The 23,973-nt window shown below is 37.6% G+C and overlaps 1 protein-coding gene across 1 annotated transcript in view; it reads right to left on the bottom strand.

Moving 5' to 3' along the window:
* Positions 1 to 23,973, bottom strand: part of GLRB (glycine receptor beta) — a 96,560-nt gene that overhangs the window by 11,749 nt on the left and 60,838 nt on the right. Inside the window, exons 5-9 of the mRNA XM_061142251.1 lie at positions 23,563 to 23,792; positions 23,147 to 23,229; positions 21,052 to 21,192; positions 15,939 to 16,091; positions 1,377 to 1,669 (exon numbers count right to left, since the gene is read on the bottom strand). Coding sequence (XP_060998234.1) covers positions 1,377 to 1,669; positions 15,939 to 16,091; positions 21,052 to 21,192; positions 23,147 to 23,229; positions 23,563 to 23,792 — 900 coding nt within the window. The remainder of the gene's footprint in view (positions 1 to 1,376; positions 1,670 to 15,938; positions 16,092 to 21,051; positions 21,193 to 23,146; positions 23,230 to 23,562; positions 23,793 to 23,973) is intronic.

Here is a 23,973-nt window from a genome sequence, read left to right as displayed (position 1 = left end):
AAAACAATACAGGAAACTCAAAAAGTCATGCTAGAAACTGCTCAAGCAATCCACATAAAAGAAGGAAAAAAGAAAGATTTTAAAAATATAGAATACACAGGAAATAAAATATAAAATAGACTGAAGCCCTAACATATCAATAAATTCATTAAATTTAAATGATCTAAACATACAAATTAAAACACGATCATGGCAGAGAAGATTCAAAGCCAACCATATGTTGCCCACAAGAAACTCACTTCACATAGGATATAAACATGATGCATGGAAAAGGATGGAAAGAAATATGTTAAAGACATGACTTCTTTAAGGCCATGATAACTCCAGATGAATGGATATTTTATACTCATTCTTCATGAAGAGGAATAAGGTATAAAGAGCTCTAGGGCCTGAGGAACCTCCCTACAAGGTAGCAATGAAGAATTTGCAAACAGACTTGACTGTAGGCTCAGAAAATGAGTTGATTACTTAACAGAAAAACAAACAAACAAAAAAGAGCTGCAGGCAGAACCACCTAAGAACAGTTTACTAGCCTCTGTATCTGAAAGTGTGTCTAACACTCTAGGGCTCAGTGGTGGTGGTGAGCAAATGGACCTGGTCTGGGGCCGGGGTAGGCAGGTAGGCAAGGTTTCCCAGCTGCAGAATGGTCTGGACCTATTAGTCTCTTGTGAAACTTCCCCTGCTAAGTTCCATGGAATTGGTCCCCTGGATAAGGGTCTTCTCAACTTGAGGATATCAAGTAGGCATAATGGGATAAGTGGACAGGTGTCTTTAACCCATGACATTATCTGTGGCTCAAGGACTTATCAGTACCGGAATCTGGAGGCACTGTCCACTGTTCTTAGCCCCATCACCAAGCAACAAGGCAAGGTAATGGTTTTTCAGTTCTTCTCCAGCTACTCACCCTGCACTGCACATATCCCAAACCATGGGCGTAGTTTCCCTATGGGCCAGGCACCCAGTAAAAGAAGTAGCCTGCCTGACATGGGCTTTGTGAAGCCCTCCAACTTGATGAGGAAGAGGTGGGAGACTGAATCAAGAACACAGGCTCCCTATGCCTTCAGTGCTTCCCCCACAGTCCCCTGGCCATTCATGAAGGCTTGTCACATGAGAAACAGTAGGAAGGTCTGGAGTTTGGGCAAGACCTCCAATTTGATAGTGAACATCATACTGAAGGAATTTAAGCATCCTTGAATTCCACGGAAGTCATCCAGCAATTTGATGGTTGATTCGCTAAGCGTTCTATTCTTTTCCAACAAGTAGATTGGGCTTAATTCCTTCTCATCTGTGAGCAAGAAATGAGTGTGAATCAATTCTACCAGCCCTTTACACCCACAGAACGCATTTCACTGGCCGACGTCAGACGTCATCCTTACCTGCAAGGTGCTAATGTGAACAGGTGTGCCTGTGCCATTAACAGTGTTCTTTTTAGCCATGTTTCCCCCTTTCCCATCTGCTTGCTCGGCCTTGGCAATTCTGGCTTTTTCTGCTTCAACTCGCTTGGGGTTATTGAGCATCACCTGGACGACTGCGTACTCCACCAGGGACGCAAAGCCGAAGAGGAGACAAGCGATGAGCCACACATCCAGCGCCTTCACGTAGGACACCTTGGGAAGTTCTGCAGCCAGGGTTGTGCACTCAGAGGCCAAGCTCAGTACCGAGAAGATTCCTGCAGGACAGAGACCAGAATTCAAGATGCTTATTGCTTCTACTGCTGCTGCTGCTGCTGCTTCAGTCGTGTCTGACTCTGTGAGACCCCATAGATGGCAGCCCACCAGGCTCCTTTGTCCCTGGGATTCTCCAGGCGAGAATACTGGAGTGGGTTGCCATTTCCTTCTCCAACGCATGCATGCATGCTAAGTCGCTTCAGTTGTGTCTGACTCTGTGCAACCCCATAGATGGCAGCCCACCAGGCTCCTCTGTCCATGGGATTCTCCAGGCGAGAATACTGGAGTGGGTTGCCATTTCCTTCTCCAAGATGCTTCTTACTCCCATGAAACGTCCTACAATCACTGCTCTTTGATGAAATCTGTCTCCAGTAACTGCAGAAGGAAATGGCAACCCACTCTGGTATTCTTGCCTGGGAAAGTCCATGGATGGAGGAGCCTGGTGGGCTACTGCCCATTCAGGTCACAAGAGCCAGACATGACTTAGAGACTAAACCACCACCACCTCTCCAGTAACCCACTGTCACTCAAGTTCCTTTAAAGCATAAAGAGAAGAAGTACTATGTATATAATTTTTATGAAGGAATTATTTAATGTGGGTGAAGATGCATGTAAACACCTAACATTTTTTTTTTAAATAAATATAAATGTAAACCAAGGTATAAAAACCACCATTTGGATCTTACCTAAATATTAAAGATATCTAAAACTATTCCATAGTATCTCTAAGGAAGCCACAAAGCTCTCTGATTAGAGAAGTTATTTTACTTCTTAGCTTTATTCTAAACATCTATAGAGCTGAGTTTTGCTCCCTGAACTAAGTCAGAACAAGAATAGAACATAATAAAGCAATTTTCTGATAAGGTTCAGAATTTTAAAAAATCTAATAGAAAAGACAAAGCAGAGAACATCCTGGATTATTTCAGGGAAAACAAATGATTCTAGTTTTTTAAGGAAAGAGTAAAATCTTGCTATATGTTTTATTAACCTTTATGGGACGCTAACTAGTTGAGTATCAATTTAAGTCACATAAGTGTAAAATCCCAAAGGAGAATAGCAATAATTCATCTCCCTCTTTCTCTCTCCTCCTGCCACACTTCTAAACTTTCCCTGGCTCTTCCTTCCTTGGTATTTTCAGAAGAGGGGCTGGGAAACATGACTCGTTGGGACCATCATCACCACATACTGGGCTGGAGCCTCAGGTAAGGTCAAGGAAGCCTCACTCTAAGTCAAGCAGGAGCAAGTTTGTCTCAGCTCTGAGAGTGAATTTCAATTATGGGGTTATGTGCACCTTTTTCCTCTTAGATGTGACCACTTCTGAGAGCTAGTGAATATATTACCCTAATGATGAAAGATGTACTTAGCTGTCTTTGCTCTTGCACGGGGAATATAGTAAGTGCTATACTAATAACAATAATCAGCTGAAACATTGAAAAATATATATTCCATCAGTTGCATCATTTCAGAGGCTTCTGAAAGGTGTGGAGACTTTTTATTTTTGTTTGTAAATACTGAAGCACTAAGAGACTCTCCCAGAAAGAGAGAATTTGTGTAAAATATAACTTCTGCATATAGAAACAATATTAAGTATATGCATACACATGTATATAACAATATTATACATATATGTATATATTATATAAATGTATATATTTTTATTATTTTATATTATGTATATATATATATAAAAACATATATATATTTAGGCTTGCTAAACATCTCATTTATGATTATAGTAACTATCCTTCATCTTGATGAAAGCTAATTATAAAATAGCACTATATTTTAAAACTTAACATAGGTTTTAATGTTTTTTAACCTGGAAGTGAAAAGTAGCATAAAAATCCAAGATCTTCTCAATCATTGCCCTAACCTCAGTTAATTATACTTATACTATGGTAAGTCATTTTTCCAAATCATTTTTTTAAATTTTTAATCAAATGTTATGTCAACTTAAGCAAAAAGGGGCTTGAGATAGGCTATACTGACCGTTCTCTGTGTTTTCATAGCATTCCATTCTCATCAATAACACAGAATGTATCACATTGTACCAAATTTAGTAGCATACTTGAACCTTTATCTTGACATATTAGAAACCTTTGAATGAAATGGGAGAATAGTGCCAGATTATAGAAGGTCTTGAAAGTTCTAGTGTGGATCTCTGATTGTATTTGGTAGAGAAATTATATTATCAAAAGAATGTTTCAGTAATGTCCCTCTAGTAGGGATATAGAAATAAACTAAGAAAGAGAAAATAGGAGATGTGGAAACAAAGAATAACAAAATGAAAGACAGGATTGATGTAGAAAGAAGGATTTTGGAGGAAACATTTTTTAAAACTTGGTTACCAATTAAAGAAAGAAGGTAGACTAGACAAACTTCTGGACAGAACGACTGTAGAAACATGAAATACATTATAGGAATAGGAGGCTATAGAAAAGATGTGACTTTGAAAGGAAAATACCTAGTTAGGTCAGATGAGGGTCTAGAAACAAAAAACTGGTAACCACCACTCAGCACCGGCCACCTGGACTTGTTAAAGGACAAACTGGTCAGTATCATTCGGGGAAGTCATGGTGAAAAGGGAAGGGACTCTGAGGCAGGGATGCTCGGGTGTCAGAAAAAGGGGATCAAAGAAGAAGAGAAGAATTAGGAGGAATTGGATATTAACGGACATTTGGGAGGTATTTAAAGTCCCAGGTGTTAAGTTAATAAAAACCATGGTGGCCAATTCCATTAAGATTTGTATCGTTTTGAAGAAGGAGGAATGGAAATGGAGATGAACTGAGGGACATGACCGTGTACCTCGTCTACACGAAATCATATTAACATAGGAAATGTCCATTTGCTCTTTTATCCTAAAATAAGAAATCTGAAAAAATAACATTTTTCTAGACAAATGATTCAGTATTTTCTTAAGACAGCTGTCAGATGGGATTACTTCACTTCTAACTAACCCATAGTGAAATTTTGCCCAAATTTTACTATATTATGAACCAATAAAAAGAAATGTGAAGCCCATCATTCATACAAATGTGGATTTTTATAATTTTAATAATGTGTTCTTAATAAAATATCCCTATTTAATGGAGCACCTCTCTAATAAATTTCAGGACTTCTTGGTTTAATATGTCTAAGGAAAGTGAAGTTGCTCAGTCATGTCCAACTCTTTGCGACCCCATGGATTGTAGCCCTACCAGGCTCCTCCATCCATGGGATTTTCCAGTCAAGAATACTGGAGTGGGTTGCCATTTCCTTCTCCAGGAGACCTTCCTGACCCAGGGACTAAACCTGGGTCTCCTGTATTGTAGGCAGACGCTTTACCGTCTGAGCCACAGGGAAGTTTAAAATATATAGTCCTTCTTTGTCGTTTGTTAATTTTCTCTTCCTAGTGCAAAAACAAATCAAGTCTAGTTCCAAATCAGGGAATATGCCATAAAATTTATATAAATTCTGATAAATCTGTGTATGTCTACACATATTAAATGTTATGGCTGACAAATAATATAAATTAAAGCAATGATAAATTACATAAAGAACTGACCTGGAAAAAAACATTTATAAAGAATTCAGAGTGAAGAGAAAGCTGTTTGCAGCTCATCAGTATAAACGAAAATACTTTATAGTGATAAAATCCTTAAAAGGCCATTATTTATAGTGAACTCTGATTGACTGTTGGATGTCCAGAGAGCTCTCATTCGGCCAATCTCAGAGGAAACATCTGTAGAATGATTCTTTAAAAGCACATATGCTAGGAATGCACTGAATTAAAGAGGAATACCCAAAACTAGAGGACCAAAAAAGGAAAAGAAGAAAAAAAGGGGAAAAAAAAGTGTGAAGAATGGAAAGGAAAAGAAAGGGGGTTCTATCCACAACACACAGAACCAACAGAGAGAGTTTAGGCGAAACTGTACCCAGAAGCTACTATCTAAACCTCAAATCGTTTTTATCCCACAAGGAGATGAATTACAATACTCTCTAAATTCATACATATGTAGTTGTTACTAATAACATGAAAATTCACTTAAAAATATGCTAAATTATTACATCAGCATGTTATCATTTCACATCACTCTAACCAAGGGACAGTTAAAAGCAAAACTACAATTGCTACCACGTGCAAATCCAAAAATACTTTTGAAATGTTTGGAGGAGATTCTTACAATCAAAAAGATCTTGAACCACTACTCCAGACAATAAGAAAAGACTATACGAAGAAAGAAAGGTACTGTACGTGGCCTGCTAGAGATCTGAATTGTGACCTGAGTTACTCATCTTTTACATTTATGATTGAAAATTATTTGTTTTAAAAAATCCTTTTTTAGCAGCAACTAAAGCATTTCATGTACCAGGAAAAGAAAATGTTAAAGCTTACTTAGAGTAAGAAGTATAAGACATTCCTTATTAAAGTATAAGACTTTTATACTTAAAGAAATAACTGAAGACAAAGTCTACCTAAAATTCACAGAGGAAGCTTTGATTTTTGTTAGCAATGAAGAATGTAAATCAAAAAAAAAAAAAAAAACAGGAAGAAAAATAAAACTAGAATACAAAACCAATCTTTTTTTTAAAAAGCAAGATTAATCTAGAGTAAATGATACATGTTTTTCTCCTAAATTTTTAAAAATAATATGAGCCATCCTAGGAAAAGATCGGAAAATTCATTTTGTAATCTTTGGAAACAATGTAGGGAAAAAATAGAGAATGGAAATATACACTGGGTCAACATAGCCATATTGAGAGAATATCCTGAAATTTAATCTAAGTCAGTAACATGATTTCATTTTTCTTTTTGGGTAAAATTATAAATATGTGTGGGTCTAATAACAGAGCTTCAAAATATCTGAAGCATAATTCCATAATTAGGTTGGAGATTTTAACAACACCCTCATCAGTAACTATGACCTAGACAAAAGACAGGAAAGACTTTAAAAGTACTATCAACTAACTTGACCCCATTCATATTTATGAATACTACACCAGCAATGACAAACATGCACTGCAAGTGTGCATGGGATGATGCTAGGAAACATATGCTGGGCTGGGCCATTAAAAAAGGCTCAATAAACATAAAAGTATTGATATCATAAAGTATGTTCCCTGATAAAATTAAAAACAAATCATATTCAAGTACTTATGAAAATCCTAAATATTTGGAAACCAAACTACACATATCTAAAAAATCCATGGGCTCAATAAGAAATCATAATGTAAATAAGAAAAAAAAATTTTACTGAAAGAAGGTTAAAAATATATCAACATTTGTGCACTTCAGCTAATGCAGGGCTTTACAAAGGAAATTTGTAACTTTAAGTATTCAAATTAAAAAATAAGAAAGACGTAAAATTAACTGAGTTTCTACTTCAAGCATCAAAAAAAAGAGCTCAAATAAAATCTATTGGAATCTAAAAAAGAGTAGGTATATGTTTCCGTATGGCTGATTCACTTTGCTGTGCAGCAGACACTAACACAATATTATGAATCAAGTGTGCTCCAATAAAAATTATTACTCCTAACAAATTAATTTAAAAAATAAAAAACTACAAATCTAAACTAAGTGAAAAGAAAGAATAAAGAGCTAAAATCAATGAAAAAGAAATAGAAAAAAATGAATGAAATCAAAGCTGATGTTTTGAAAATACAAAGAAAATGGATAAACCTCTAGCTAGAGCAATAAAAAAAAAAAAAAAAAAAAATCACCAGTTAACAATATCAGGAATATATAGGAATGAATACCTTGCTACAGCTTGACATTAAAAGGAAAAATCAATATGAACATGTTTGTGCTGATAATTTTTCCAACTCATCTATCATCTAGGAATAAATTGGTAAAATTCATCAAATAAAGGGAAGCAACATAAACATTTAAACATACACAGAGAAAGCATCTGGCAAAATTCAACAGTCATGATAAAAACCCTGCCAACTAGGAAAAAGCAGGGAACCTCTTCAACCTGATCAAGAGAGCTACAGAATAGAGAGCCTGTATTATACACAAAAGTGAATACTTCAACTATCGCTACCCAGAGTCAGGAATAAACATCTCTCACAATTCTATTCGACATTGTACTAGAGGCACCACAAGAAGACAGAAAAGTTAAGTGTTTGGGAAGTATGTGACAGAGGAGTATATAAAAACAAGAAAAATGGTACCATTACATTGATAAACACTATTTTAGAAAAGCAAAACATACTTTCCCCATAAAATGCAGAAATCCCATTTCTAAGTGTTTATCCAAGAGTAATGAAAACATATGCCCACACAGAGGCTTGTACACAATTATTTGTAGCATCATCTGTAATACTCCAAAACTGGAAACAACCCGAATCTCCAACAACTGTTTAATGGGAAAGCGCACTGTTGAAGTGGAGCAGGACCCTGCGGCCTGTGTCCCTCATGTCCTCTGTCTGCCTTCTCTCTGTGGAACAACTTAAGCCAAAGAATAACTTCAATCAGAGAAGTGAGAAAATGCAGAAATAAAAGAAAGCAAAGGATATCAAATAATAATAGATTAGTCATTGAAAGTGAAGTTGCTCAGTCGTGTCCGACTCTTTGTGACCCCGTGGAAGGTAGCCTACCAGGCTCTGCCATCCATGGGATTTTCCAGGCAAGAATACTGGAGTGGGCTGCCATATCCTTCTCCAGGGAGATTAGCCATTAAGCATAGACAAAAACCTTTGGCTTCCCTACTGATTCAGTGGTAAAGAATCCTCCTGCAACACAGGAGATTCAGGAGATGCAGGTTCTATCCCTGAGTTGGGAAGATCCCCTGGAGGAGGAAATGGCACCCATTCCAGTACTCTTGCTGGGAAAATCCCATAGAGGAGCATGGTGGGCTATGGTCCATGTGGTCACAAAGAGTCAAAATGACTAAGCATGTGTGCATGCATGCACAAGAATCTTTAGTTCCTTCTGAAAGTTCAGATCAGTCGCTCAGTCATGTCCGACTCTTTGTGACTCCATGAACCACAGCACACCAGGCCTCCCTGTCCATCACCAACTCACGGAGTCCACCAAAACCCAGGTCCGTCGAGTCGATGATGCCATCCAACCATCTCATCCTCTGTCGTCCCTTCCTTCTCCTGCCCCCAATCCCTCCCAGCATCAAAGTCTTTTCCAATGAGTCAGCTCTTCCCATAAGGAGGCCAAAGTATTGGAGTTTCAGCTTCAGCATCAGTCCTTCCAATGAACACCCAGGACTGATCTCCTTTAGGATGGACTGTTTGGATCTCCTTGCAGTCCAAGGGACTCTCAAGAGTCTTCTCCAACACCACACTTCAAAAGCATCAACTCTTTGGCATTCAGCTTTCTTTATTGTCCAACTTTCACATCCATACATGACCACTGGAAAAACCACAGCCTTGACTAGATAGAATTTTGTTGGCAAAGTAATGTCTCTGCTTTTTAATAGGCCATCTAGGTTGGTCATAACTTTCCTTCCAAGGAGTAAGGGTCTTTTAATTTCATGGCTGCAATCACCATCTGCAGTGAATTTTGAGCCCAGAAAAATAAAGTCAGCCACTGTTTCCACTGTTTCCCCATCTATCTGCCATGAATTGATGGGACCAGATGCCATGATCTTAGTTCTCTGAATGTTGAGCTTTAAACCAACTTTTTCACTCTCCTCTTTCATTTTCATCAAGAGACTCTTGAGTTCTTCTTCACTTTCTGCCATAAGGGTGGTGTCATCTGCATATATGAGGTTATTGATATTTTTCCTGGCAAACTTCATTCCAGCTTGTGCTTCCTCCAGCCCAGCATTTCTCATGATGTACTCTGCATATAAGTTAAATAAGCAGGGTGACAATATACAGCCTTGACGTACTCCTTTTCCTATTTGGAACCAGTCTGTAAGTCCATGTCCAGTTCCAACTGTTGCTTCCTGACCTACATACAGGTTTCTCAAGAGGCAGGTCAGGTGGTCTGCTATGCCCATCTCTTTCAGAATTTTCCACAGTTTATTGTGATCCACACAGTCAAAGGCTTTGGCATATTCAATAATGCAGGAATATACATTTTTCTGGAACTCTCTTGCTTTTTTGATGATCCATCAGATGTTGGCAATTTGATCTCTGGTTCCTCTGCCTTTTCTAAAACCAGCTTGAACATCTGGAAGTTCACGGTTCACATATTGCTGAAGCCTGGCTTGGAGAATTTTAAGCATTACTTTACTAGTATGCGAGATGAATGCAATTGTGCAGTAGTTTGAGCATGCTTTGGCATTGCCTTTCTTTGGGATTAGAATGAAAACTGACCTTTTCCAGTCCTGTGGCCACTGCTAAGTTTTCCAAATTTGCTGGCATATTGAGTGCAGCACTTTCACAGCATCATTGTTTAGGATTTGAAACAGCTCAACTGGAATTCCATCACCTCCACTAGCTTTGTTCGTAGTGATGTGTCCTAAGGCCCACTTGACTTCACATTCCAGGATGTCTGGCTCTAGGTGAGTGATCACACCATCGTGATTATCTGGGTCATGAAGATCTTTTTTGTACAGTTCTTCTGTGTATTTTTGCCACCTCTTTTTAATATCTTCTGCTTGTTAGGTCCCTACAATTTCTGTCCTTTATTGAGCATATCTTTGCATGAAATGTTCCCTTGGTATCTCTAATTTTCTTGAAGAGATCTCTAGTCTTTCCCATTCTATTGTTTTCCTCTATTTCTTTGCATTGATCACTGAGGAAGGCTTTCTCATCTCTCCTGGCTATTCTTTGGAACTCTGCATTCAAATGGGTATATCTTTCCTTTTCTCCTTTGCTTTTCGCTTGCCGTCTTTTCACAGCTATTTGTAAGTCCTCCTCAGACAGCCATTTTGCCTTTTTGCATTTCTTTTCCATGGGGATAGTCTTGATTCCTCTCTTGTACTATGTCACGAACCTCCATCCGTAGTTCATCAGGCACTCTATCAGATCTAGTCCCTCAAATCTATTTCTCACTTCCACTGTATAGTCATAAAGGATTTGATTTAGGTCATACTTGAATGGTCAAGTGGTTTTCTCCACTTTCTTCAATTTCAGTCTGAATTTGGCAATAAGTAGTTCATGATCTGAGCCACACTCAGCTCCTGGTCTTGTTTTTGCTGACTATAGAGCTTCTCCATCTTTGGCTGCAAAGAATATAATCAATCTGATTTCAGTGTCGACCATCTGGTGATGTCCATGTGTAGAGTCTTCTCTTGTGTTGTTGGAAGAGGGTGTATGCTATGACCAGTGCATTCTCTTGGAAGAACTCTATTAGCCTTTGCCCTGCTTCATTCTGTCCTCCAAGGCCAAATTTGCCTGTTACTCCAGGTGTTTCTTCACTTCCTACTTTTGCATTCCAGTCCCCTATAATGAAAAGGACATCTTTCTTGGGTGTTAGTTCTAGAAGGTCTTGTAGGTCTTCATAGAACTGTTCAACTTCAGCTTCTTCAGCATTACTGGTCGGGGCATAGACTTGAATTACCGTGATATTGAGTGGTTTGCCTTGGAAATGAACAGAGATCATGCTGTCATTTTTGAGATTGTATCCAAGTACTGTATTTCGGACTCTTTATTGACTATGATGGCTACTCCATTTCTTCTAAGGGATTCCTGCCCACAGTAGTAGATATATTGGTCATCTGAGTTAATTTCACCCATTCCAGTCCATCTTAGTTCACTGATTCATAGAATGTCGATGTTCACTCTTGTCATCTCCTGTTTGAACACTTCCAATTTGCCTTGATTCATGGACCTAACATTCCAGGTTCCTATGCAATATTGCTCTTACAGCATCGAACCCTGCTTCTATCCCTAGTCCCATTCACAACTGGGTGTTGTTTTTGCTTTGGCACCATTCCTTCATTCTTTCTGGAGTTATTTCTCCACTGATCTCCAGTAGCATTTTGGGCACCTACTGACCTGGGGAGTTCATCTTTCTGTGTCCTATCTTTTTGTCTTTTCATACTGTTTATGGGGTTCTTAAGGCAAGAATACTGAAGTGGTTTGCCATTCCCTTCTCCAGTGGACCACAATCTGTCAGACCTCTCCACCATGACCCGTCTGTCTTGGGTGGCCCCATATGGCATGGCTTAGTTTCACTGAGTTAAACAAGGCTGTGGTCCACGTGATCAGATTGGCTAGTTGTCCGTGACTACAGTTTCAGTCTGTCTGTCCCCCGATCCCCTCTCTCAGTGCCCGCTGTCTTACCTGGGTTTCTCTTACCTTGGATGCGGGGTCTCTCTTCACGGCTGCTCCAGCAAAGCGCAGCCGCTGCTCCTTACCTCAGACAAAAGCTATAGATAATATTCTCAGTCAAATCTTGTGGGCCATCATGTAGATACCGAAACTCCCACCAGGTGGAGAAGTTAAGTACATGATTACCAGACTGTAGCCATGACATGTGCACTTAGTAGCTTAGTCGTGTCTGACTCTTTGTGACCCCATGGACTGCAGCCCGCCAGCTCCTCTATCCATAGGATTTTCCAGGCAAGAATACTGGACTGGGTAGCCATTTCCTTCTCCAGGGGAATCTTCCTGACCCAGGTATCAAACCCAGGTCTCCTGCAATGCAGGTGGATTCTTTACCATCTGAGCCAACAGGGAAGCCCAGCCATGACATACGCTGCCAACATATTGACTGATCCCACTTTAAATTTATGATCATTGACCTCAAGAGGTCCAGGATCCTACCAGGCAGTCAGGATGTATTTCCTCTGTTCCTTCACTACTTTCTCTCTCCCTTCAAACCCACAACACTCTCTCCTACCACACCTGCGGCTCATGATCTTTTTTACTATTTTATTAAGAGGTCAAACTCAATGACAAGCCCCACGAACACATTTGTCCACGTTCTCTGTCTGTGCCCACTTGCTCAGCCTTCTCTCCTGACCCTACAGACCAGGGTCAGTCATCTCAATGCACAGGGCAAATGTAACTCACCACCTATTTCTATAAATCAAGTTTAATTGGCATACATCCTCATTTCTTCAGCTACGTATTGTCAAAGGCTGCTTTAGCACTATGACAGAAGATTTGGGGGTCTCAACAGATACCTAACATATTTACTCAAGTCTGTTACAGGAGGAGTTTGCTGACCCCAGGGAAAAATTGACTTTAATCTAGCAAAAGCCAGCCTCGCCCCTCCCTACCACCCATCTTCCCTCACTACTGCTGACCTTCTTCCATTGCTAATTCTTCCTTTCCTACTGATTATTTTCCACCAAAAATAACCATGTGCTGACAGTCTGCCTTAAAAAAAATCAAAACCAAGAAAGCCTCTCGACTCCCATTCCCACCCCTACTATTTACCCATCCTCTTTTACTTTTGGCACCTAACAGTGTCCAACAAGTTGGTCACACTGCCCATCTCCAGAGGGCAGTGCTCTCCCCTTCCTGTGCTCTCCTGAAGTCACTCCCACCAGGCTTTCTCCTTCTCCTCACTCCATGGACACTCTTTTGTCCTGCACGCCAGTGACTCCCCAGGCTGCTAAAGCTAAGGGCAATCTTTAGCCCTGGCCTTGATCTACAGGCACTGACTGGTCACTCTCCTTCCCTGAAAACACATAATTATCCACTTGGCAGGATTCTAGGAAACCACATCACACGGGCTATTCCTCATCTTCTCAATCTCAAGGATTTAGCCCTAAGACTCCGCTACCTCCATTCCACTCACCCCTCTAAATACCATCTAAATCCTGAGAAATCTCAAATTCAGATCTCCAATTTTGTTTTCTCCAAGACACCCTAGACTTGTACAGCCTACTGCCTACCTGCTATTTCCACCTAACAGACATCTCAAACTCAGTGCATCCGGAACCTCCCCACTTTCTCAAAACTACTCTACCTGAAGCTTTACTCACCTCTGTTAACGGCAATTTCATCTCTTAAGTGTATTCTACTTTCTTAAATCCTACATGCAACACATCTACAAATCTCTCTCTGCCACATCCATCATCTAATATTCATAAGTACCTCCACTAACACTCCCTAGCTCACACCAGTGATTTTTTTCAGGCTTCCTACCTGCTTTCCCTGCTTCTATTTTTGCCGCCTTTACTGCCTTTCAGACTATTCTAAACAAAGCAGTAAAGGGAAACAGTTACAATTTCAATCAGATCATAATCAAAAGCCCTCAGGGCCTTCAGATTTCAGTCTGAATAAAAGCCAAAGTCACCAGAATTACTTAAGAAGTGTTCCATAGCCCATCTCTCACCACTGTTAATTTTCTGACCTCATATACTGATTCCCCCTTCTCTCACTGGACTCCTTAGCGTCCTAGGCAGGCTTCTGCCTCAAGGATGCTGCCCTGATTGCTGACCAATCATACTCCCTTCCTAGAAATCCACAGTGGTCCACTCACTCCCCTCCTTCCTGCTCTTCTCAGCATCACGTTCTCATTGAGGCAGTTCTCCACAAGCAGGCTGCTGCCCTCAACTTTCCATCCTGTGTCTCCATCTTACATATTATATGTTGTACTTATTTGGTGTCTGTTTCTTTCCAAGAGAGCATAAATTCAGTAAGGCTGAGTTGGGCTTTTTAAAATGTATTTTATAAACTATTTATTCACTACTTACTCTTTAACCACATCCCCACCATTTTGCATAGTACCTAGCCCATAGTCAGTACTCCATGGTATCTGTTGAATAAACTAGAATGTGTCTAAGTTCTTTGTAAACTGTAAAGTAATGTGTAAATGAGGCACATTATGAACTTATGAATGGGCTTAACACTCTTTTTCTTCCAAACTTCCAAAAGTCCCTACAGTACTTTTCCATCTCTGTTGACATCCAAGAGTATGTTCATAGAGGCTAGATCTGATGGTTAGTTGTTACAACTAGTAGGCACAGAGCTGGAATTCAGACCTGGTTTGATTCTAGAGATTGATATTTAACCATTAACTTCTTTCCAAATAGTGGGTCTGCTGGATGCTAAGTGATAGCTTAAGAATTTTATAATCAGAAGTCCTATAAGAGATGAGGATTTACAGAGAGTTTCCTCCAAAAACAAGTCAGAGATTTGGATGTCTCCAGACCATTCTTGGAAGGCTCATATTTCAATTTATACCACTGCATGAGAGTAAGATAACTCTAATAAACAGAATATTCAGCAATTTAAGGGAAAAGCATGATATTTTTGACAAGCATAAGACTTTAAATCAAGTTTTGAGGTGTTTTAGTCCCAGTACAATACCTACAAAGTTAATTCTACTTTCCTACAGGATTAATCTATCAATTGTATTGTCTTCATTAGAGATATACAATTCTTAGGATGAAATTTCTCACCTTTTTTTTTGCTTATTAAGACATAGATCTGGTCTCTGTGGTTTTTATTAGAGAAAAATCACCAAATTTCTTATCTGAATAAAACTGTCATTTTCATTGGCTCTTTCCTGATTTCCTATTCTTTAATATCTGTATTTCATTTAATTCCTCCAGTAAGTCAGGAGGGAGGCTTGCACAAGGTCTTTTTGATGACAGAAAAAAAATAAAATGCTGAAACTAATCAGGTTGCTGAGAGGTCAGATATTTCACAGACTTACCTATATAAGTTCCATGTGATGTTCAGAAAACACACACACATACACATGAATGAAAAATTTTAAAACTCTCCAAGCAATCAAAATATTGTTACGATGCACTTATTTTGAAGTTTATTCACTTTACCCAGAAGAAAGGCTCTCAATTATTTTCCCAACCAAAGACTATTTAAGCCTTAGTACAGACATAATTTCCAACTTTGGCTAATGGTGTTTCTATGTTACAGAGCATTAAAAATAACAAATAGGCTTGATATATATCTATAGGATCGCCAGATCCTATTCTGTCTAGCTCTCCTGATGGTACGCATACAATAATTAGTGTTCAGGAAAATGATGCCAAGTCATTTTTAAAACGATAAATGTTACTACATATTCCCTGATGAAAAGTATGAGATAGTATATAAAATGATTTAGAAAGATTTCTACCCAAATAGTCATTTGTTTTTAAGCTTGGCACCACTGGGGATTGTAGGCTTCCATTATCCATGAAAATCGCTTATTAATAATTATTTCATGAGCATCAATTTAGGATGGATTAACTGCTTAAAATACCTCAAGGACACAAAAAGAGAAAACTTGGTTTAATTATAGAATGCATAAACACAGAGAAAATCTAGTTCAATGTCAAGGATTGGAGGAAGTCTGGGGAAAAGGTTACAAACAATTCCAAGGCTCACTGTTTCCAAATGATTTAGTATGAATTCAAAATTACGTAGTCACTTCTATAAAGACACAAGCACGCTCCTGACCCCCCAAGAGAGACACTTTACCCAGGGGCACTCTGGCAGCACTGGCATCGGGGTTGATCCAGAAGGAAAGCCAGGAGAGAACCACGATGAGCAGGGTTGGGGCATAGACGCCCATCATGTAGAAGCCCACTTGCCTCCTCAGGGTGAAGATGACCTCCACACACGTGTAGTACCCTGCCAGACACAGACGCAAACAGGGGTGAGGTTCCTGACACATCTGACTGCAAAATCACAGTGTGCACAGAAGTCAGGAGTCATTTCTGCTTGGGGCAATTTCACAAAGTGAACTCCACCAGAGTATTTTGTTCTGTAAATAGACATCATTTATGTGATCTAAGAGGATGGAATGATGGGACCTGTTTCACCCAACCTTTCGCATCTCCATTATGAGACTGAGAAGCAGACATCCAGGCTGCTCTGTGATACCCAGTCTCAGCTTCTAAGTCTTTGTTCAGAGATCTTGCAATGACAAACTTTTTATTATCCTTGGGTACTCCGAGAGCCACTGGGAACAGCAAATCGAAGCAGCGCAAGTCTACAAAGAAACACTCCTGGATTATGCATTGTCAACATAATTTTCAGCCCTGTGAACCACTTCTTATCTGGGAGGATAACTACAGTAGCTCATATGCATATTTATACCTTAACCCTGAAGACAGTGGTAGAGGTAAACATTAGCAAGGATAAGAAATGAATGTCCCCAGTCCGTGAAGATAAAAGGTTACAGACAGCAAACATCTGACATCTCTCCCAAGCCTCCCCTGGCTCCACTCTAGGACCTTGAATGTTCCCTAATTGAGGGAAAGGATTTCACTTTCACAGACATAGACTAAAGCAGACACCGCTTTACAACATCATTCTAGAGCTGCCATGATATCAACTAGTCTCCCAAATTAATCACAAATTATGGGCAGCATCATAATAGCCTTTGCCGACTAGAGAAAGAAAATAAGTGACACAGATATTCTCCTAGCATTGGCACAGAAGAGACACTTCCAGATGTCTGAGATGATTTCTATTAATACTTACTTTAGATAAAAATGTCATTTCCCATTCAACAAAAGGAAGGTTATGTATGAATTTCAAAAAGTTAAAATATTTTCAGCTGTGCTCAGCTTAAACCGTACAAAATTATATTCAAATGTCAAAACAAATGAATAAACAGTGAACAAATAAAATAATTATGGGACAAAAGGCAATATTACTTTTTACTATGCTTTAGTTTAAAAAGTTGTATTTATCTCTTTTTCCTAGTTGGGAAGAAGACATATACTTCAGATGCTACAATAGTTGTCATTTTTATTCGTTAGCAGTATCTAGAGTAGTAATTGCACACAATCCACATCTTAAAAACTGTTGAATAAAAGAATGGCTATTCTTATTCTTTTATCAAATAACTTAGATTAGAAATCTGATTGATTTGATGATTTTAGTCACTAAGTCTTGTTCGACTCTTGCGACCTCATGGACTGTAGCTTGCCAGGCTCCTCTATTCATGGGATTCTCCAGGCAAGAGTACTGGAGAGGGTTGCCATTTCCTTCTCCAAGATTAGAAATCTATCCTATTCCTAATGTGAATTATAATGATGGATATATTGGAGAGATTAGAAAGATATTATGGATAATACATAACAAATATAAAGAGTTGATTTGAACTGAAGTAAATTCTAATTATACCAAATGTTTCCATATTATATAAAAAAAAAAGCAATGTACAGTGTTTGTATTTTTTAAATTTTAATTTCACTGAAATTGAAATTGTTAGCTGCTCAGTTGTGTCTGACTCTTTGTGACCCCATGGACTGTAGCCTGCCAAGCTCCTCTGTCCATGCAATTATCCAGGCAAAAATACTGGAGTGGGTTGCCATTCCCTTTAATTTCATTAAAACTAAGCAATTTGTGAAAATCGTGCACAGGTTCTAAAAAGACATGAAAGGCAAACTGATGGAAACTTACTCTCCCTTTTCAATGCCCATCTCTTATTCCAATTTCCTGCCTGGACAAATAAGAACATAAGCTTCCAACTAACAATCATGTGCAAAACTTCCAGAGTGTCATCTTTTACAAGTCTATTTGTTGTGATCAAAAAGGCCCACAGTGTTTTCCACGAGTGGTTCTGAAGTACCTTGCTTTGTAAGAGCATCACTTGCTCAAGGTAATTTCACATCCACCCAGTGCCTATCAAGTACAGAAGGACACATATATGTTTATTATGTATCTTTAGGAGCCTAGGTTGTCACAAATATCATAACAATTTTCTATAAAGTTGCTTACTTTCAAATGCATTTTGTATCCTATCCCCCCACATTTAGATGACAGCCTAGAAACTTGAGTCCTTCATCTGAAGGCACCCCCTGGGGAACTTCCCAGGACTTGGATGCATTTGGCAGAAAAATACACGCTTGGATATAACACTGATTTGCTCCATAAGTTTTTATCAGAAACATTTCTTGATTTTTTTTTAATCTTTTCATGGTACTGTTACATTTATGAGAGGCAGGTGGGCAGCTAATTATATAAATGTTCATTGGCAAATTCAATTTACTATTTCTTATGAGGCTTTATTTGATTATTATTCACTTGGGCTTCCAATGTAAGTATAGAAATTGGAGTTGGAATTATACTTGCATACCCATATTTTTATCCACCTGTGTAATTTCTACTATTACAAAAACAATAATTTTTAATACAGTTAAAGTCAAATCATGATTTTTGGATAATTTTGTACAAATTAAATAAGATATTGGCCATCCTTTTGTACATGCTGCTCTCTGTCTTATCCACTATTCTATACTGTTAAGCATTCCATGTATTTTGAATGTTCTATTTTTCTATATACATTTCTAAGTATTATCCAAACACTAAAATGCTTCTTATATACATACAATGATTCATATAAATGTTGATAAAGCATGTTTACTGAAATATAGTTTCAATTATTACTCTCTTAGCCATGAGTTTTTGTTATTTTCTGTAAATAATGAGATATAATTGACTCATTTATGATAAACCAAAAAATACCATACACAAAAATCTAGGAAAGATTTACTAGTCATAAATCTTGAGTATTTCCCCAAATACTCTCCATCACAGCACACCCTAGTTGCTTCTTAGAACTAAAAGGAATTATATTTCATTTATTTGCTTGCCAATAGATCTATGAAAGAGGAGGGATCTATCCTCTATTTACTGCTGAATCCCCAGACGAAAACTTTTAAATGCAGAGCTTGAAGGTGAAAAAATGAATAACACCAGAGTTTTCAATGCTTTTACATCATTTTATATTACATAAAATTAGATATAAAATTACTAATTCATTTTCATCTCTAGATGAAGTTTAAAACTTCAATAAAAGATATTTCAAACTTCTCAAAACAATTTAGAGATTATTCATTTTGAAATGTGAAGCATACAATCTGGATATGGGTAACTATTTTCCAAATATAATAACTCACTGAACTCATAACACGCCTGTGAGGTTTAAATTATAGAATTCCTACAAGACACTTAAAACAATGCTTTACAGCAAGAACTCAAAAAGCCATCTACTAAATGTGTTTCTATACAACAATCCTCCCAAAAACACTTCTTTTGGCTTTCAAGTTCATTTTTTCATTTCCTTTGTAAAAATCCCTAAAAACTGTAGTCAGGCTCTTTAATTTGAGTGAGGAGCATAGAGAGGAGAAGGAACACTCTGCCCAGGTCACAGCTGACATTGATTTGTCCTTGACATTCAGTAAGTCATTTACCGTGTGTTTCAGTTATTTTATGTGTTCAATACAGGAGCTGGCTCAGAATGAGCAAAAAGATCATGTCCATATCCGACAATCATTGAAATCTATGATTTCTTCATTGAGTACACTGCTGGTCAAATTTTTAAGAGTGTTCTTTTTTTCCATTAAAAAAAAAAATTGGCAATTCTTTCAGTAGTGTATTTGCTTATTTTGCTTCTTGTCCTAAAATACTATAAACTCTACAAGAGAAGGGACTCTTAATATATAAATGTTATATAATCTGTTAATTTATTTGAAGGTCAGTGAGAGTGGATGCTTAAACTAACTTTATTTCCGAGCTGGCCTGTGTCATGTTTATTACAATGATGCCATATTTATGCAACTGTTCACACTTCTATTCTGGTGTCAAATAGGAATGTTTTAAATCATCTTGTCCTTCCTTCTTTAGTGATGTCACAATGGCAGAATTTTAGCTCAAGCATTTGATCTCTGTGAATTTTCCACGATCACACTATATATTTTTATTTATGCAAAGTCAACATGAATGTTGCAAAAACTTAAACTTTAATTTCATCTATTCATAAATATCTTTGATTTACTTCCTGATACAGACTTAGACCTGCATAGTAATTTACAAGTTAGACTGATTATTAATATGAATGTAATGATCAAAATTCAATCATCTTTTTATTTACATTGCTAAGGGCAATAACACTATATTTAATATCTAAAGTCCTCAATAACCTATAACTATCATAGGAGACACAAAGGTTTAAATACTAATCATGTTATGAAAGTATTGATCAGTGAGTACTGCATTTTCACTTCTGCAAAGCTTGATGTAATTTAATGAATGAGATTAATTTGTTGAGCTTTCATAATTGGCTGTTCCATAACCTAGGCCAAGAATATTATGTAGTGAATATTTACCAATGCCCAATTACCTCATGTGCTTATTATTTCCTGCAGAGCATAAAGATGAATGTTTTTTAAAATCAAGAATATGCAGTCAACCAACATCAAAAAACTGCCCTAATGACAACAGATGACAATAAATGGGTTACATGGTTCACATTCATAACGTCTGGCCCTTTGGAAGGCAGAATTTCTTGGCAACATCTAAGAATATCACTGCCTGGAGAATAAAATATAAAATAAAAAAATAAAAATTGAAAACTCTTTTATTTGTAATTACATAAAGAAAAGCAAAACTATCTACTGAGTTAAAAAATGTTTAACTTTAGTAGATGTAATTTTATGAAAGATTTAAATATATCAGTACGAACCATTCAAACTTATTTTTTAACTATTTTCTCTATTCTGTCCTTAGCATATTACAGTATTGAAATAAATCTTTGGAATAGGACTTAGTTTTCTTTAATTTAAAGGATATTACTTACCAGTGCCTTTATAATATTTTGTGCAGTTACCATATTCAATATCTTCCTTTTTAATATCAAATTGAGGCAAGGCAATTTTTTCTAACTGGACAGGATCCCCCGACTGCCAGATAAATCTTAAGTCATCAGTTGTGTAACCAACTATAAATAAAAATAAACAAAATACTAGCTTGGGATATAACATTAACACTGTTTCAATATTGTAACATCCAAATATTAAACATAGAAATGGTAAAACAGTAGGCCATGCTTACATGAAACTTCTGTTAGAAATGTAAAGAGGTAAAAATCTATGGCCACTAATGCAAGTATTCATACAAAAGTTACAGATAATTGGCTTATAGCAAGGACAAGCTAAAGTAATCAGCATATGGCAAAAGGTTAAAATCCAGGGTGTCAAAAATGGTAGTACATTTGTCTTTGTCAGAATTCTGAACTGTCATCAATAAAATCGTAAGAAATGTGATACTAGCTTCCCAAATGTAGACATTTACAAATCATGCCCATATGCTACCTGGAAATTTTTAGAGAAACTTAAGCACCAAAATAAATTTTCTGGAAGAATTAACTACCAACTTCCCTAAAGAAGTTGCATGGCCTCAGACAAACAATGAAACAGCTCCTCAAAGGGACATCACTCCATCACTAGTGCCTCTGGGAGCCCACACTGTGGGCTTAGGTAACCTGGTTACAGTTCAAGGGCCCATGGGTTTATGGTATGTAATAGCCTACCATTCAACTCTTACATGCCTGTATTTTTAGAAGCCATACTGTAGTGTATACAGCAACAGAAGTGAATATATATACACATTTGAAATCTATACAAGTATATACTGATACACAGACACACATACACAACACATTCACAAAGTACATACATACACTTACATCTGCAAAATCTCAAATTATAGTCAGAAAGCACAAATTTAGGATCCAGCTTCAGTAAATTAAAAATAAATAGCAACAGCAACAAATAACCACTAAATAACTTTAAAGCATATCAAGTACAAACAATACATTTTATAAGGTTATTCTCTGTAGAAATAGGACACAGTATATGGGTATTCAGGCTGAAGTCTCCTTACATTATAGTGTTAGTTTGTCAAGTTTTATTACTTGCTTTTATTTTCACGTGACAAACTTCATAGCAATTTACCATATTTTAGAGCTAATCCTTTTGGTGCAGACATCTAATATATCTTTCAGAAACTGAAAAATACATGATCACAGAAGCAAAGAAAACCCCAAATCCAATTTTGTAAACAATCTTTTTATAGATTCATAGAAAGTGAATGCTTAGTAAAATTTAGTTAATTTTTTTTTCAGGGTTTTCCAAATTTTCTGCTGTGAAAAATGCAGTTTTAACATTAGAAAAGTTATTAGGACAGACATCATTTTCTCCTTTATCTTGCCTATGTTACTAATACAGATGAAGATGGCAATTGGAATAAGTTAGAATTGTACAAACTATACCTAAACAACTCAAGTGAAATAAAAAAAACTAATAAAATGCCAAAACAAAATATCAAAAAGATTATCTATCTTAGTACAAATTATATAGTAAAACATAATTCTAATAAAATATAAAATATATAAAATTTATAATTTCCCTACATAAATTATCCTAATGCCTAAAGTGAACTGAAAGTCACTCAGTCATGTATGACTCTTTGGGACTCCATGGCCTATAGCCTGGCAGGCTCCTGTGTCCATGGAATTCTCCAGGCAAAGAAAACAGGAGTGAGTAGCCATTCCCTTCTCCAGGATATCTTCCAAACCCAGAGATCAAACCCAGGTCTCCCACATTGCAGGTGGATTCTTTACCTTCTGAGCCACCATTCTAATGCCTGAAATGAAGTAAAGTGAAAGCCTCTCAATCGTGTCCAACTCTTTGTGACGCCATGGACTATACAGTCCATGGAATTCTCCAGGCCAGAACCCTGGAGTGGGTAGACTTTCCCTTCTCCAATTCTAAGGCCTATTTGCAATCAAAAGCATTAGTTTCAGCGTTGTTATCTACAATATTAGTAGCGCATATGGTCTCGAAATTTTAAGCATTTTATTCCTATAGTCACTTAGGGTCTCATTTACATACAGCTCTCAAGTTGCATCTTGCAACGCTGTGTATCCATGGGAAACAACGTCAAGTCCAAAGGGCAGGAAAGAGTAATGGATAACCTGAAAGCAGAAGCAGAGATCTCAGAACTCGTTTAACACAGGCCTCGGCGACACACTGACTTTTATTTATTTATTTATTTATTTTTTTAGCAGATTTTTTTTTTTTTTTTTTATTAGTTGGGGGCCAATCACTTCACAACATTTCAGTGGGTTTTGTCATACATTGATATGAATCAGCCACGGATTTACACGTCTTCCCCATCCCGATCCCCGCTCCCACCTCCCTCTCCACCCGATTCCCCCGGGTCCTCCCAGTGCACCAGGCCGGAGCACTGACACATTGACTTTTAAAGAAAAATATAAATCCACAAATATAAGCCATAAAAAGAGTACCTCATGCTGACAAGGACATCTCCATCTCGAAAAATGAAGAGAAGGATGTTTTCCTGGGTGACATCATGAAAATTGGCACTTTTTTCATTTGCAAAAAATAAATCAGGTTTCCACAGACACTTGTACATTGTAGGGTCCACGGTCAGGGCATCCGAGCCCCGGAAGTCACTAGGGAGCTTCAACCTGGGATCGTTCCATTTTTGCCTCAGGAAGATGTTGACTCTATAATCCTGGAAAAAATTATGCGTGCATGTGTGTGTTTGCTGCTATTTTTAAGAACACATTCAGCGCCAGAATAAAAAGGGTTCAAAGATTAGCAGCACAAACATGCTTGCTCTTCTAACATCAACTAGGATCACAATAGCTCGTGTATCTTTTGTGTCTTTCTAATGACTCTACATATATCCTCTT

The sequence above is a fragment of the Dama dama genome, chromosome 5, assembly GCF_033118175.1.
Source record: "Dama dama isolate Ldn47 chromosome 5, ASM3311817v1, whole genome shotgun sequence".
In the NCBI taxonomy this organism is placed as follows: Eukaryota; Metazoa; Chordata; class Mammalia; order Artiodactyla; family Cervidae; genus Dama; species Dama dama.
The sequence above is the reverse complement of the archived record's forward strand: the minus strand, read 5'-3'. Positions and strand labels throughout refer to the sequence as shown.